This window comes from Hypanus sabinus, chromosome 19 (assembly GCF_030144855.1).
Source record: "Hypanus sabinus isolate sHypSab1 chromosome 19, sHypSab1.hap1, whole genome shotgun sequence".
In the NCBI taxonomy this organism is placed as follows: domain Eukaryota; kingdom Metazoa; phylum Chordata; class Chondrichthyes; order Myliobatiformes; family Dasyatidae; genus Hypanus; species Hypanus sabinus.
In genome coordinates, this window is record NC_082724.1 from 21,219,285 (window position 1) to 21,235,288 (window position 16,004).

Genomic DNA, 16,004 nt, shown 5'->3' on the forward strand with positions numbered 1-16,004 from the left:
ATGAGCAATAAGTCTTTGGAATACTTTGAAAATCTTCTTTCGTTTAATTGGATGATTTAAACCATTAGTATTCCAAGACACAAAATTAATGGTCTGAGCCATAATTCTAAAGTCAACTCTTTGGTATAGAAAGGGTTAACCAACTTATAAACTCATGCACCCGGAAGAGGAACAAAAGTAAAGAGAAGACCCGGAAGTGACAACAACACAGACATATATGAAGTTCAAAAACAGCCCAAATAAAAAAACTAACACAAACTGATGCAAAAAAAATAGAATTAGAAAACAGACCATCCCCCCACCCCCAAGAAAAAGAGAAAAAGCCAAAATATGACTTAAAAAGGGAAAAAGTAAGACTAATTCTACACCCATGTCAGCTGAAGAACACTCCATATATAAAGGATATATATAAAACAATCACCCCAACTTTAAAAATTAAAATCGCTATAATAAAAACCATATTTCTAAGTATAGTTAGTTGTAAAAAAAATAAGAATATAGTCACTAAAAAAAATTATAAATCGGGCTCTAGCCCAGACAAAACAAAAAATATTTAAGCTATGATAAACGATGCATTGTAGGAAGAAGACGAAAGAAAGAAAAAAAATAACGCCATCTTAAGCAAAGCCAAAAATCCTTTTCAAAAAACCACCATCTTAATCAAAGAAAAATTCACCTTCAAAGAATTAAAAATATACCTTCAAAGGAACAGAGTTAATGGACAAGAATGTAGTATAATGGTTAAAGTGTATAAGGCAGAACAATTAATATGATGAAAACACGCTTTAACTTAAGAATAAAGTATAGGATGAATCTACACCAATAACCAGATTTTAATTCTGGTTTAAGAGATCGAGAACCATCTTACACGATCAGAATCGTTCATTTATTAGAGACCGGTGTCTGTAGCAGTAGGGAAGTTCTCCTCCAGATATTTTCTCGCTTCTGAAGTTGAAAGAAAAACCTGTCGTGGAGCATTCGACGGAGATATTTGAAGCTTCACAGGGTATAGGAGCGCAGGTTTCAGATTTTTCTCATAACATTCAGCCATCAACGGTTTAAAAAGAAGCCTTCTTTATAAAAGGTCAGGGCTAAAGTCTTCGACCAGGCGGAAGCATTATTCTTTGAATTTAATCATTCCTGCCCGACGAGCTGCATGTATAAGTTGTTCTTTGTCATGTACATAATGGAACCGGACAATTACCACCGAAGGTTTGTCTGTAGCACTCGGTGATCGACGCCGAATTCTATGTGCCCGATCCAATAAAGGGGGGTTATTCGGGAAAATCGTCGGAAACGCTTCTTTTAAAAGTTGAGCAAAATATTTCGAAGGGTCATCTTTTTCTATGCCGTCTGGAAGACTAAGTATACGTAAGTTCTGTCTTCTGGACCGATTCTCAAAATCGTCACTCTTGGCTTTAAGGGCTTCCATCAGCTTAATGGTCGAAATTAAATCCTGTTGCAGTTTTTCAATAGTCAAATCTCGCTTCCGAGCATCTTCTTGCAGAGACGCAATAAGAGCTTGTTGCTGTTTAATTACTGAATCCGTCTTAACCATGTACTCTTGAAAAGCCTTTATATCTTCTTTAAAAAATTGTTGTAGTTCATCAAATTTTTTATCCAAAACCTCCATAAACAATTCATAAGTTAATTGAGTTTGTTGTGGCTGAGCCTGCTTCTTTCCGTTACCGTTCTGATTGCGTCCGGGATCCCGTCCCTTAGACCTGAGAGACATTTCTGTTTGCATATCTTCAAAAGTTCACAACAAACTCTTGGCAGTAAGTTCAAAAAAAAATTAACAAAGAAACTTTCGGTATAGGTAAAAATAAGCTGAATAAGGGTGATCAAAGGTTAAAGGTTATGGAGCAAATCCAAAACAGTACTCACTCCATGAGCGTCTCCAGCTGACTCCCAAGTGACTACACCATTTCCAAAGGAAATTTAACTTCATTTTGGTAAAAAGACATAAGATATGGTCAAACAACACACACAAAATGCTGGTGGAACACAGCAGGCCAGGAAGCATCTATAAAGATAAGCACTGTCGATGTTCCGGGCCGAGGCCCTTTGTCAGGACTAACTGAAAGGAAAGATAGTAAGAGATTTGGAAGTAGTGGGGGGAGGGGATAATGCGAAATGATAGGAGAAGACCGGAGGGGGTGGGATGAAGCTAAGAGCTGGAAAGGTGATCAGCGAAAGTGATACAGAGCTGGAAAAGGGAAAGGATCATGGGACAGGAGGCCTCGGGAGAAAGAAAGGGGGATTGGGGAAGCAACAGAGGGAGATGGAGAACAGGCAGAGTGATGGGCGGACAGAGAGAAAAAAACAACTAAATATGTCAGGGATGGGGTAAGAAGGGGAGGAGGGGCACTTACGGAAGTTAGAGAAGTCAATGTTCATGCTATCAGGTTGGAGTCTACCCACCCAGTATATAAGGTGTTGTTCCTCCAACCTGAGTTTGGATTCATTTTGACAGTAGAGGAGGCCATGGATAGACATATCAGAATGGGAATGGGACATGGAATTATAATGTGTGGCCACTGGGAGATCCTGCTTTCTCTGGCGGACCGAGCGTAGGTGATCAGGGTTCTGCATACAAATACATCTGTTATTTTTAAAACATTTTTACATATTTTTCTACCGAAATCGATACAAGCATGTAAGGCGGAGTCGCACAAAGGTGACTACACAGATGGCTTTTCTGCCCTTTGAATCCAGCTCTCTGCAAGAGCAATGTAACTTCTGCACTTTCCCTAAGGCCACGACTATTTTCTATTAAGTTATGATCTAATTTCCTTTGGTCCATTTCCCTTGAAAGCCATTTTTGAATCTGCTTTCACCACCTTATCAGGTAATGCTAAGTATGCACATCACAAAAATAATTCTCATGTTACGAAGGGTGATTGATAAGTTCATGGCCTAAGATAGGCGTCAATTGGAAATTTGAAGTTAATAACTCATCTCCTTCTACTTTAGGCCACAAACTTATCAATCACCTCTGCCGCGGACAGTTTCTGGAGGTCCAAGATCCGCATGCCCCACGACCGCTGGACTAAGTGTGTAAATGTAGGAGGGGACTATGTTGATAAATAAATGTGCTAGGTTTTCTGAAAATTGACTCCTTCCACCTTAGGCCACAAACTTATCAATCACCTCTCGTACCTTTGGTTATTTTGCTCATAACCTTAAATCATGTTCTCTGCTATTGGCCCTTTGTTGATGGCTTCCATTTATTCTTTTTACTATTTACAAGAGTGTTCCCACAGGCTGAATTGACTAGCCTGTAAAACTTTGTTTTATCTTTGCTCTTTTTTTTCGAATAAAGATAACAACAAACTAACAATGGGTTATTTAAATTATGGAGCATATTTTATTTCACTATCATGTTAACTAAATCTGTTAGTCAAATCTTGGAACCCTTATACAAATAGTCTTGCATCAAGCCATACATGCAAACTTCAACAACAGTTGCTATTATGTTCAATTTGCTTTCTGTTTACATTTATTTAGGATATTACAGCTTTCTGGATTTATTCAGAAGTTCAATTATTCTGTTACAATTACTCTAGTACTCTAAATGAAATCAATAATTTCAAACTGACCAAAAATGTGTCTCTCCTGGAATTCACGGGTGAATTTTTAAAAATAGGCCATACTAGCTCCCTCTAGTGGTACAGAAGGTGAAATGATGACAGAAAAACCTTTACAACTCTGTAAGAAGTAAAAACAGCAAAATTATAGAAATGCCAATTCAGACACATGCTAACTTCCCTGCAGAAGGCACAAAAGGCATACCAGAAAATGAAGAATCAAGGGTCAAATGAGGATAAGGAGCTGAAATATTTTATATTGCAAAAGACTAAACACTGGAGAAGTTAAAAGAAATATAAGCTTGTGGCGACCCATTTTCTGCGCAGGCGAACCAGCTCAGATAGCCAGTGTGTGGGGAGGGACTTTGGTAATGCACCTCCGATGTAATTTCCACCCGGCGAGGGTGGACGCTAGGGATTAAATGCCAGCGCTGCGAAGTTTGAATAAACTAGTCTCGAAATGACTTACCAACTGTGTGTCGTTATTTCAGCGCTGTGTGTAGCACATCGCTACATTGGTGACCCCGACGGTCCAAACGGGATTTGGACCAAAGATGACCGACTCTTTATCTGTTCACGCAGTTTTGCTAAAACTGCCGACTTTCTGGGCGCTGCGACCACGCGTGTGGTTTAGCCAAGCAGAAGCCCAGTTCCAGATTCCGCAGATATCTTCTGATTCCATGCGGTACTATCACGTGGTGAGCGCCCTCGACTGGGAGACGGCTGCCCAGGTTGCGGATTTCATACAGTTGCCCCCAGAAGAAGGCAAATATGAAGCATTCAAAGCGCTGCTCATTGGGACCTTTGGCCTTCACCTGGATGGTTTGGGAGACAGGCTGCCGTCAGCATTGATGAATGAGATGCTGGCCCTGGCTGATGGACACAAGCCCTGCCTCATGTTCGAGCAAGTGTTCCTAGAGCAACTGCCCGAGGACATACATCTGCTGCTGGCCGACGCAGATTTCAGCGACGCCCGGAAGGTGGTGGCCCAGGCAGTCGTGCTGTGGAAAGCCAAGAGGGAGAGCATGGTGTCTGTTGGTCAGATTACCAAGCCACGTGCCCAACAGCAGACCAGACCAGGCCCGGCAGGGGGGCACACACAACACAGAGGCAGGAGTGAGGATGACAGTGAACAGTGGTGTTTCTACCACCAGCGGTGGGGCACAGAAGCCCGCCCTGCAAGGACCAGGGCCAGCTGCCGCTAATGACTATGGCGGCTGGCCACCCGGACAGCCTCTTGTATGTCTGGGATAAACAGTCGGGACGCTGCTTCTTGGTCGACAACGGAGCGGAAATCAGCGTCTTGCCCCCGACGGGGTACAACACCCGCAACAGGAAGCCAGGACCCATCCTGAGGGCCGCAAACGGCAGCACAATACGGACCTATGGCACCTGCAGTTCGGCGCCAGCCGGTTCACGTGGGGCTTCACACGGGCCAAAGTGGCCCAACCACTCCTGGGGGCGGATTTCTTGTGAGCTCACAGCCTGCTGGTCGACTTGCCAGGGAAAAGACTGGTACATGCCGAGACTTTCCAGACGTTCTCCCTAGGTGAAGCCAAGTTGCCGGCCCCTGGACTTCATCATGCTGTCGGACAACCAAGTCACCAGAATCCTGGCTGACTTTCCATCGATTCTGGCACTGCAGTTCACGGCAGCCATGCCCAGACACGGGGTCCAGCACCACATCCCAACCCAGGGACCACCCCTCCATGAAAGCAGCCGGGGATTGGAGACCATGCGGCGACTACCGCAGACTGAACGAGGCTACAACTCCAGACTGTGACCCCGTGCCGCACATACAGGACTTTGCAGCAAACCTGCACGGGGCAAGAATCTTTTTCAAAGTAGACCTCGTCTGGGGGTACCATCAAATCCCGGTGCACCCTGAAGACATCCCCAAAACTGCTCTCATCACCCCGTTCGGCCTGCTTGAGTTCCTCCGAATGCTGTTCAGCCTGAAGAATGCCGCACAGATGTTTCAGTGGCTAATGGATGCGGTGGGACGTGACCTGGACTTTGCGTTCATCTATTTGGACATCTTTATCGCCAGCAGTAGTTGTCAGGAGCATCTGTCCCACCTCCGCCAGCTCTGCTCCCGCCTGCGTGATTTCGGCCTCACGATCAACATGGCCAAATGCCAGTTTGGTCTCGATACCATCGACTTCCTGGGCCGCAGGATTACCAAAGACGGGGCAACACCTCTGCCCGCCAAGGTAGACGCGATCTGCCACTTTGCCCAGCCCAACACGGCCAAAGGACTGCAGGAGTTCGTTGGTATGGAGAACTTCTACCACCGTTTCCTCCACTCAGCAGGTATCATGCGCCCTTTGTACACCCTGATGTCGGATAAAGGCAAGGACATTACTTGGGACGAGGAGGCTGCGGCCGCTTTAGTTAAAGCCAAGGAAGACTTGGCAGATGCCGTGATGCTGGTGCACCCCAGTACAGATGTTCCGACCGCCCTCATGGTGGACGCATCCGACACAGCAGTTGGTGGGGTGCTGGAGCAGCTCATCGAGGGGTGCTGGCAACCCCTGGCATTCTTCAGCAAGCACCTACGACCACCTGAACTCAAGTACAGTGCTTTTGACCGGGAGCTGTTGGCACTGTATCTGGCAATCTGGTATTCACCGCGTTCACAGACCAAACTGTTGACCTTCGCATTCACGAAGGTGTCCGATCCCTGGTCGGCTCGCCAGCAGCGAAATCTGTCCTACATCTCCGAGTACACAACGGACATCCGGCATGTCTTGGGAAAGGACGACGTTGTGGTGGACGCACTCTCCAGACCAGATATCCTGGCCCTGTCCCTGGGGGTGGACTATGCGGCACTGGCGGAGGCGCAGCAGGCAGATGACAAGATGCCCAGCTACAGGACCGCAGTCTCGGGTTTGCAGCTGCAAGACTTTCTTGTAGGCCCAGGTGAGAGGACCCTCCTGTGCGACCTGGCTACTGGCCAACCTCACCCCATCATCTCGGCAGCCTGGAGGTGGCGAGTTTTCGACTCCATACATGGTTTGGCGCACCCATCTATCAGGACAACCGTCTGGCTGGTCTCCAGCAAGTTCGCGTGGCACGGACTTCGCAAGCAGGTCAGTGAATGGGCCAGAACGTGCGCGCAGTGCCAAACAGCCAAGGTGCAGCGGCACACTAAAGCCCCACTGCAGCAGTTCGAACCCATCCACCGGAGGTTCGACCATTCATGTGGATATCGTGGGCCCTCTACCAGTGTCCCGAGGAGCGCGGTACCTCCTAACGGTGGTAGACCGGTTCATGAGGTGGCCAGAGGCGGTCCCGCTCACTGACACATCTGCCGATTCCTGCGCCCGAGCACTGATTGCAACCTGGGTAGCACGCTTCGGGGTACCAGCCCACATTACCTCCGACAGAGGCGCCCAGTTCACCTCCAGCCTGTGGTCGGCTGCGGCCAGCCTGTTGGGAATGCAGCTGCACCACACAACTGCCTACCACCCACAGTCGAACAGACTGGTGGAACGCTTCCACCATCACTTGAAGTCGGCTCTCATGGCCCACCTGAGAGGACCTAACTGGGTGGACAAGCTTCCCTGGGTCCTGCTTGGAATTCGCACAGCGTCCAAAGAAGATTTGCACGCCTCGTCAGCCGAGTTGGTGTACAGCGCACCCCTGGCCGTCCCAGGTGAGTTCATACCAGCTCCAAGGGGGCAAGAGGAAGAACCCGCAGCAGTCCTGGACAAACTACGCCAGAGGCTCAGCAACTGGGCCCCCGTACCGACTTCACAGCACGGACGGACCCCGACACATGTACCCAAAGACCTGCAGAACTGTAAGTTTGTGTTTGTGCGAAGGGGCGGACACCGGGCACCGCTACAGCGGCTGTACGAAGGGGCGGACACCGGGCACTGCTACAGCGGCTGTGCGAAGGGCCGGACACCGGGTACTGCTACAGTGGCTGTACGAAGGGGCGGACACCGGGCACTGCTACAGCGGCTGTGCGAAGGGCCGGACACCGGGCACTGCTACAGCGGCTGTGCGAAGGGGCGGACACCGGGCACTGCTACAGTGGCTGTACGAAGGGGCGGACACCGGGCACTGCTACAGTGGCTGTACGAAGGGGCGGACACCGGGCACTGCTACAGCGGCTGTGCGAAGGGGCGGACACCGGGCACTGCTACAGCGGCTGTACGAAGGGCTGGACACTGGGACTGCTACAGCGGCTGTACGAAGGGGCGGACACCGGGCACTGCTACAGCGGTTGTACGAAGGGCCGTTCAAGGTGATCAACAACAACGGGTCCACGTACGTTCTGGACATTGGGGGGAAAGAGGAGGTTTTCACGGTGGACCGACTCAAACCAGCCCATGTGGACTTGGTGCAGCTGGTCGAGGTTCAGGCACCGCGGCGCAGAGGCAGACCTCCCAAACAGAGGCTGATCCAGATTGTGGACATTGGGGGGTGTATCGCTGGTTCTGGGGGGGGGGGAGGGGTTATGTGGCGACCCACTTTCTGCGCAGGCGAACCGGTTCACAAATAGCCAGCGCGCGGGGAGAGACTTTGGTAATGCACCTCTGACGTCAGTTCTGCCCAGAGAGGGTGGGCGCTAGGGATTAAATGCCAGCGCCGCGAAGTTTGAATAAACTAGTCTCAAAACGACTTACCGACTGCGTGTCGTTATTTCAGAGCTGTGTGTAGTGCATTGCTACAAGCTGGTAATTCTCCAGAACCAGATAAGACTCCACAATGGGCTTCTACAAGAGGTGAATTCAGAGAGGGAAGATGTACCTATGGTGATCTTCAAAAATCCCTTGGATTATGAAGCAGTCTAAACAGGTTGGAAGACTGTAACACTATTGTTTTAAAAGAAGGAAGGAAGATTGAAAATGACACATCAATTGGCTTGACATCTGCTTGTCAGCATTTTGCTGAAATTCCTCATTAAGATAGTTTTAGGACAGGTAAATTTTGATGACACATTTAATGAAGAGTTTATTTTCAGAATGTAATTAAGAGTTGATATGATGGGACACACTGATGTATGCCTTGATTTTCAAAAGAATTGCTAGCTTGACACTCAACCCAGCACAGACATAAATGTGCAAGGAGCCAGCTGGATTCGACTCAGGACCACTCGTCTTCAAATCCTGTGGAAGGCAGGCTGTCGCTAATAGGGTGCCACACGAATTAATACTGAGTTCAATTATTTATACAGTATATCAAAATCCTGGAGATAAAGAATGTAATGTATCCACATGTACCAGTGATAACACAGAAATTTGGGGAACTGAGCTGTAAAAAAGCTGAAACATTAAGCAAGTGATCCAGAAGGCAACTTACAGAGAGTAATGTGAAAAAATGTGAGTGTATATATGCTTCAGGAAGAATTGTAATATATTTGTTTTTAAATGAGGAAAATTAGTTAAAATTATTGAACAAACTGTGTCAGTGCACTAAGTGCAAAAAAAGTGTTTTTGTTTGGCTGCAACCAGCTTAGATACAAGCACAAGATCATGTCTAAACTTGAGCAGCAGGTGGATGGAAATTCAGTCTAAAGACAAAATTGGCCAGGGCTAAGAGGATAGAACAATATTGCATTAATTTACATTGAATGTGATCTACTAGATACTTACTCATTCCTGCAACTAAATGTAATCAAAACACTTGTTCTGTAACCAACACAAATTTTTCAATGAGCTCTTTCATTGAGATATAATTACATTAAACAAAACTGAGTAGTGTAAGACTTCTGTTTAAGCAACTCACATGTCTCTCAGCAAAGACGTGAAACTCTAAACAAGGCACAATTGTTATACTTCTATTCACAGGAAGGAATTCTCTCGCTTACCAGAGCCAAAATAAATGGCTAAATGAAACAGGAAACAGTGATCAACATTTCTACACAGTAACAGTAGAATCTGTAAATTGTTTACCATAATTCTTACACATTGTAAAATGTAAGTTATTTGAGGTAGTAACATTTTATTTATAATAAAGACAAAATCTTTGTACATTCACTACTCATTTTTAACATAATCTGGGATTTGGAATACCTCTGGTATATGTCCATGCTTTCTGAAAGTTAACCATCGGTAATCATTTTAATTAATCTGTAAGGTTCATTGTAAGTAGGATAGTTCACCATACAAATGGCGCTCTCTCTCGTAGCATACGCACTCCAAACCGCTGCCACTCTCGCTGGTGTATCCAGAGCTCTTGGGTTGTATCTAGACAAGCCAGAACAGCCCCACCTTTCCATGCTATTAGGCGTGGATCCATGTCCTATTACAAAGTGAAGCAAGATGTCACCATTGATTAATTCCAGTAGATTAGTTAAATATTATTAAAAAGCACAACACTTTGCTTCTTTTCTCAATTGTCAAGAAACACAGAACAGTTCAGCACAGCAACAGATCGTTCACAGCATGATATTTGCGCTGACCATGATACCACCTCAATCCAATTCCATCTACTTACACATGGCCTATCTCCCTTCATCATCTGCCTGTTCACACATCTGTACAAATGCTTCTTATATGCTATTATCGTATCTGCTTTCGTCACTGTACCCGGCAGCATGTTCTGGACATCTACTGTTCTCTATACAAAATGTTTCTCACAATTCTCCTTTAAATTTACCCTCTCACCTGAAATTTATGCACTTTTCACGCCAGGAAAGGATTGGATTTAAGACATGAAAAGGTTAAGTATAAAGGAGATTTCTGAGGAAAAAGTCTATACACTTCTAGAGACTAGGAGTCATTGTTACCAAATAAGGGGTTACTGTCATCATTAACAAGAAGATGAGGCAACCGTTTTTCTCTTTCAGGGGCCTGTGAGTTTTAGAATTTTGTTCCTCCACAGGGGAATGGAAACAATATATTTGAATATAAGTAAATCATAGACTGATATATTCTTGATAAGCAAGTGGATAAAGGTTCATTGGTAATTGGTTTATTTTTGTCACATGTACTGAGGTACAGTGAAAAAAATTGTTTTGCATGCACATATCCATAAAAATAATTTCAGAACATCAGTACAAAGGAAAAGCAACAACAGAACACAGGATGTACTGTTACAGTTACAGAGAAAAATGACACCATTTTGGTGTCAACATGTTTAGTGTGGTAATATAGTGGTGGGTGGTGTTTGTCACTCTTACTTTCAGCCACTGCTGGCTAGCAGTCTTGCAAAAAGGAGAGCGGAATGTGTAAGTCTCTCCCTGCCAGTTCATAGCCTCTCCAACAGCAAGCTTCATGTAGTGCCTCCTTGCTGATGACACACCGAAACTGAACTCCCTTCGGACAGGTTGAACTACAGAGGACGGGGAGGAGGTCTGGCCCCTGCCCATGTAGCACGCAGGCCCACCAGTGTGTGACACGTCCTGGTGCTCATGAACCAGAAACCCAGTTATGGGTAAACAGCCCCACTACCTTCTGAGCAGCCTTGGGAGAGATGAAGGCTACGGGAGTAAATTCAGACAGTGAATCCAGAGTGGAGCCCCTAGCTGGATGTCGTTGAACATCCTTCCAACAGCTCCTGTAGCCAAGCTGGTACCAAATATATTGCTTCATAAACTTTCCTTTGGACTACACTGGTGAGGCCGAGAGGGGGGATCTTGGTGACTGGGCATCTCAGGATCTCTGTACCTTTTGCCCAGGCTTGTGATGATGAACATCACCCATTGTCCTTCAAGACACACAGAGGTTAAAATCAGATCAGACATCGTCTTGTTTAATGCTGGAGAAAGTTTAAGGGACTGAATGGCCTACACTAGTTCCTGTGGTGTCCAAAAATAAAAAAATAAAAAATTTTGAATGAAAATGATACTTAAAGTGACCTTTTAACATAAGTACAATAAAAAGACCCCCAAAAATGGCACCCTTGGGGCTTTGCTGATGCCAGACAAGCAGACTTTCCAAATGAGTGGATGTTACTATATTACTCTAGAACACATTTCATATTCTTTAACACAGTAATGTAATAAATGCTCTAGTGAAACTAGCCAATTTAAAAGCAGCAGGAAACAGAGCCCTGATAAATTAAAAGGGAGAGCAGGAAAAAGAAGCTGGTGAAAGTTCACCTGACTCAAACGTAAAAACACCTCAGAAATGAGTTTGCACTGTGACCCTGGCTCACAATCCAGCCCATGGCTCCTGGACTCACACTCTCAGTAAGATATAGCTAACCTCACGATTATATAGATCCAAAGGTGGCAGTGTGTGGATTGTAAGATGCTGAACCTTTGGATTTCTGATCAATTAGATATCCGATTATTTTTGTTTGGTAATTCTTCAGTCCACAGGAAAGGATTATATTTTTCTCACCTTAGGTCTCGTGATGACTTCAACATTCTCTACAATTCTTCGAAATGATGGTGGCATCTTGTTCAAAATTCTGTGCTGCAAAAACTCCTGAGCCCCGTGAAACATTAGACCACCGCCGACCACCAAAATAGAACTGTACATTTTCTTTTTTGTTTCATCAGAACCTGAAAAGTGTACATATTTTCTTGTTTCACACTCTATTAGATGAATTATTAAAATAATCTCAGACCTGAAATATACAACACACGCAAAATGCTGGAGGAACTCAGCAGGTCTAAAAAATTCCACTTTGCCTGACTTTAAAAATTAATTGATTAAAAGCTATATGACAAACTTAATCCAGAATTTAGATCACTGTGTTGCTCAAGAGGAATTTCAATTATGTTATTAAACATTCATGAGAATAACAGCACTCCATGTATCTACCAGGCTTCTGCTCAATGTTACAGTCTGGTTTAAGACAAATGCAATATATCAGTACTACTCACCAAATGTCCCTTTAAATCTAAGGCCTCACTTTTAAACAAGTTAGCAAATCTTTTATGAATTACTTAAATTATTGCCTCAAAGGGTGGCGCTTTTTCCCAGTGATCTGGCGCTGGCTCTTTTAGGGAAAATTCTACCATACACTCTCACAAAATTAAGTATATAATTTTAACTTAAGTTTCCCATGCCAAATATTAGGCTAGTGAGTACTGTGCAACCTCAGTGGCTTAAGTGTCCTTTTTATATACGGCGCACCCAGAACTGTAGTTACTATTAATGCTTTATTCCTATATTCTGTGGCCCTCCTCATAAGACTTAAAATGTTATTTATCCTTTACTTCAACAATCTTCAATCTTCTGCAAAGGAAATATCTGCCAAATCCATTTTTAAATTAACCTCTATAACTTATTTTTAGGAAATGATACTACATTTCATGATTATTCTTACCGCAGCAATCAATGCTATGTAATATGGATTTATCAAGTCCCAACGCCTTTCCTTCAAATTGTGACATGCTAGTTTTCCTTGCCATTAGAGCCGACGGCAGATCCTCTGAATCATTTGCTGCCAATAAGCAATCGTGTTGAGAAGTTCCAAGTTCCAGTTCATGAGGATGACTTTTTTCTGCACTGTCAGAATTTGGTGCACCTGATTCTGCTTCAAACCCAGCATACTTGGCCAGTGCTTTCCTCTCAGCTATAGCTTTAGCAGCCTAGACAATCCCAAAAAGAACAAGTTAACTGGCAGTAACTATAAAACATGCAATTACTTCAAATAAATTACAAGCACAGGATCATGATAGTCAGATGAACATATTCTTCCGCCAGCTCATTTACGTTAACGATTAGCTTCTGTTCTATTTTGCTGGATTGAGATACTGTAAATAGATATTCTTGTTATCTGTTGCTAAGTCTGTAATCCTCACCTGTTCCTGTTTGCTCTGGGTTGCTACTAAATAATGTTCATCATGCGGATCTTCTGAATCACCTTGAGATCTGTGTTGCAAGGCAGTTATCTTCTGTCCCACAATTCCAAACGTCGCAGGATAAAACAAGGCCATCGGTGCCTACCATGTGCACGTATACAAACAGTAAATTTATCGAGATTCACTGCTCAAAATATTTCATCTTATTTAGTTCTGAATATACATAGAAAACTTACAGGTCGACAACAACAAATGACAATAAAATTGAATGGGATAGGAAATCATTCTCAGTTGTATTTAAATGAGGTATGTACTTGGTTTCAAAATTTGGTTCCATTGACTTCAATGGATCATAACACCAGAAGGGAACTTCAAATTATGACACATCTAATGCATGGACTTAGAAATTTTACACTGTTATGTACTTATTCAGGCCAAAATAAAACAATTTCAAAGCATTTCCATTTTAAATTAAGAAATAGATAATTGAGGAATTAATAGTCACTCAGTAAAAAATACAATCTTGCAGTCAAAACACACTAATGGTTGGGAAACAAGGTATGCCTTAAATTCTTTTTTACAAAAAGACTAGATTTCTTCAGCATTTGTAAATGCTCAAGCTAATAAAATTCTGGTTACCTGTAGCTTTTCATCTCCTAATTTCAGCTGATATAATAAAGCTGGAGAATCTGGATGACGGACCTTGAATTCATGATCTTGAATTCCAGAGATATCCTGTTCAGTGAAATAGAGTAGAACAAAGGAAAATGCTGCTCCTTCATCAGTAATATTTAAGAACTTTGAACCCATGAACACTACCTCACTACTTTTTTAAAATTTAACTATTTAATATTGTTACGAATGTGCCACAACTCTGAGGGGCCGAAGGGTACAAAGTCGCCCCCTCCTTTTTGAGAACTGCAAGATTGCTATTAATTCAGGTCTGGGACCCAGGAAATGAGAGAGAATCCACAAGGTTTGGAATGTGTCCTGGCCTCAGCGAAACAAAACCATTGATAACCAGCTATTGCCTCTTGGAGACAGAATTGTGTATTGAGTACTGTACTATTCATTGAAGCCCTCAGGGGACGACCAGAGTGGGCTGGTTGAGGGATTGCATCATCCCAACCTGATTGACATCTGAGACCCCGTGAGTAAGGATAAAAGAGGGTCTGGGGAACAACCCTTTTAGACGCACCAGGAGAAATGCTGGAAATCCAGTGACAGCCAAAGCCAAAGCCGGTGGGGCCCGTGTGCGGCCTCCCTTGCCTGGGTTGGTGGGCTCACCACAGAAGAACGGCTTAGCTAAAGGAGAGGCCACAAGTGAACGGCCACACCAACGGGACTCCTGACGGATCGAAATCATAAAGGTTGGAAAACCCGTAGCGGTAACTGTTCCCATTCTATTCCTATTTCTCTCTCTCTCCAACAAAGTGCAACACAGCGACAACCAAAAGACGGCAGCTTGTGGAACTGCAGTGAACTGTATATTTCAATCGGACAATTCATTATCCCCTAGAAAACGATAGAGCTTATTTCTTATTGATTATTATTATACCCGCACTTTTAGATTTAGTATTGACGACGTATATTATCTGTATATTGGCATTGATATCATTTTTGTGTATTTTTACTAATAAATACTGTTAAAAATCATATCATCAGACTTCAACGGACCTCTCTATCATTGCTGGTAAGTGACCCAGTTACGGGGTTCATAACAATATGCATATATATGCTTACTGGAATTCTGTTTTTTTATATTTATCATGTATTGCATTGTACTGCTAGCCACAAAGTTAAAAAAAATCACAACATATGCCAGTGATATTGAATCTGATTTTGATTAGGCAGCAGCACAGCAGTAACACTGCTGCCTTCCAGCTCCAGTCTATCGAATTATGACCTCTGGTGCTGACACTGTGGAGTTTTCAGATTCTCTACGTGACTAGATTTCCTCTGGTTTTGTCCCACTCACCCATTCCCCAAGATGTGCTGATAATTTAACTGGCTATTAATGTATTATTCCTACTGTAGCTAAGTGGTACAGAAAGTATCAAAGGTCAGTGGATAAGCATATGAGAAAAAAAAGGGAAAATAAGATCAGCAAAAGGGAACTAATGGGATTGCACTGCTGGGAACTGACATGAATACAAGGGGCTGAATGGCTTCCTCATGTATTGTAATAAGTTTCCTGACAGGATCATATTATTTAAAAGCCTATCTTAAAACAACGATCAAATCTTGGACACTGGGTGTGGTGAAACTGTATCAGAAAACTTGTAACTTAACTAGGGTACTTGACAAAGGCAAATTTTTAAATATACTTATAAAGTTAAATATTAGCATTTTAAGTATTTTTCCATGTATAGCTCAAAACAATATCCTTAAAAATTCAGGATATTAGAATGAAATTTTCTATGACAAATCTGTGAACCTTGTTTTCTCCAGCAGCTATTTTTAGAACAGTCTTTCACTCAAGGGGATAATTTCCTAAATTTCTGTGCAAGAGACATTGGATGATATGGAATAAGTAAATAATGAGCAAACTGAGTGGGTTAGAACCTAGTTAAAGTTTCTGATATTTTTTTCCTCCATTTTAATTAGTGGTGGAAACATATAGAGCTCCTGAACCTTTCATTGACTCATTCCGCAAACCTGATTTTCCAATGTGCTCATATCCTATACAAGCTTAAGAAAAA

The 16,004-nt window shown here is 43.6% G+C and overlaps 1 protein-coding gene across 1 annotated transcript in view; it reads right to left on the minus strand.

The window, feature by feature from the left end:
* Window positions 1-9,367: 9,367 nt before the first annotated feature.
* actr8 (actin related protein 8) overlaps window positions 9,368-16,004 on the minus strand; it is a 28,576-nt gene continuing 21,939 nt past the window's right edge. Inside the window, exons 9-13 of the mRNA XM_059944147.1 lie at window positions 13,942-14,037; window positions 13,303-13,443; window positions 12,825-13,089; window positions 11,891-12,054; window positions 9,368-9,845 (exon numbers count right to left, since the gene is read on the minus strand). Of these exons, the coding sequence (XP_059800130.1) occupies window positions 9,702-9,845; window positions 11,891-12,054; window positions 12,825-13,089; window positions 13,303-13,443; window positions 13,942-14,037 (810 nt within the window). The 3' untranslated portion in view covers window positions 9,368-9,701. The remainder of the gene's footprint in view (window positions 9,846-11,890; window positions 12,055-12,824; window positions 13,090-13,302; window positions 13,444-13,941; window positions 14,038-16,004) is intronic.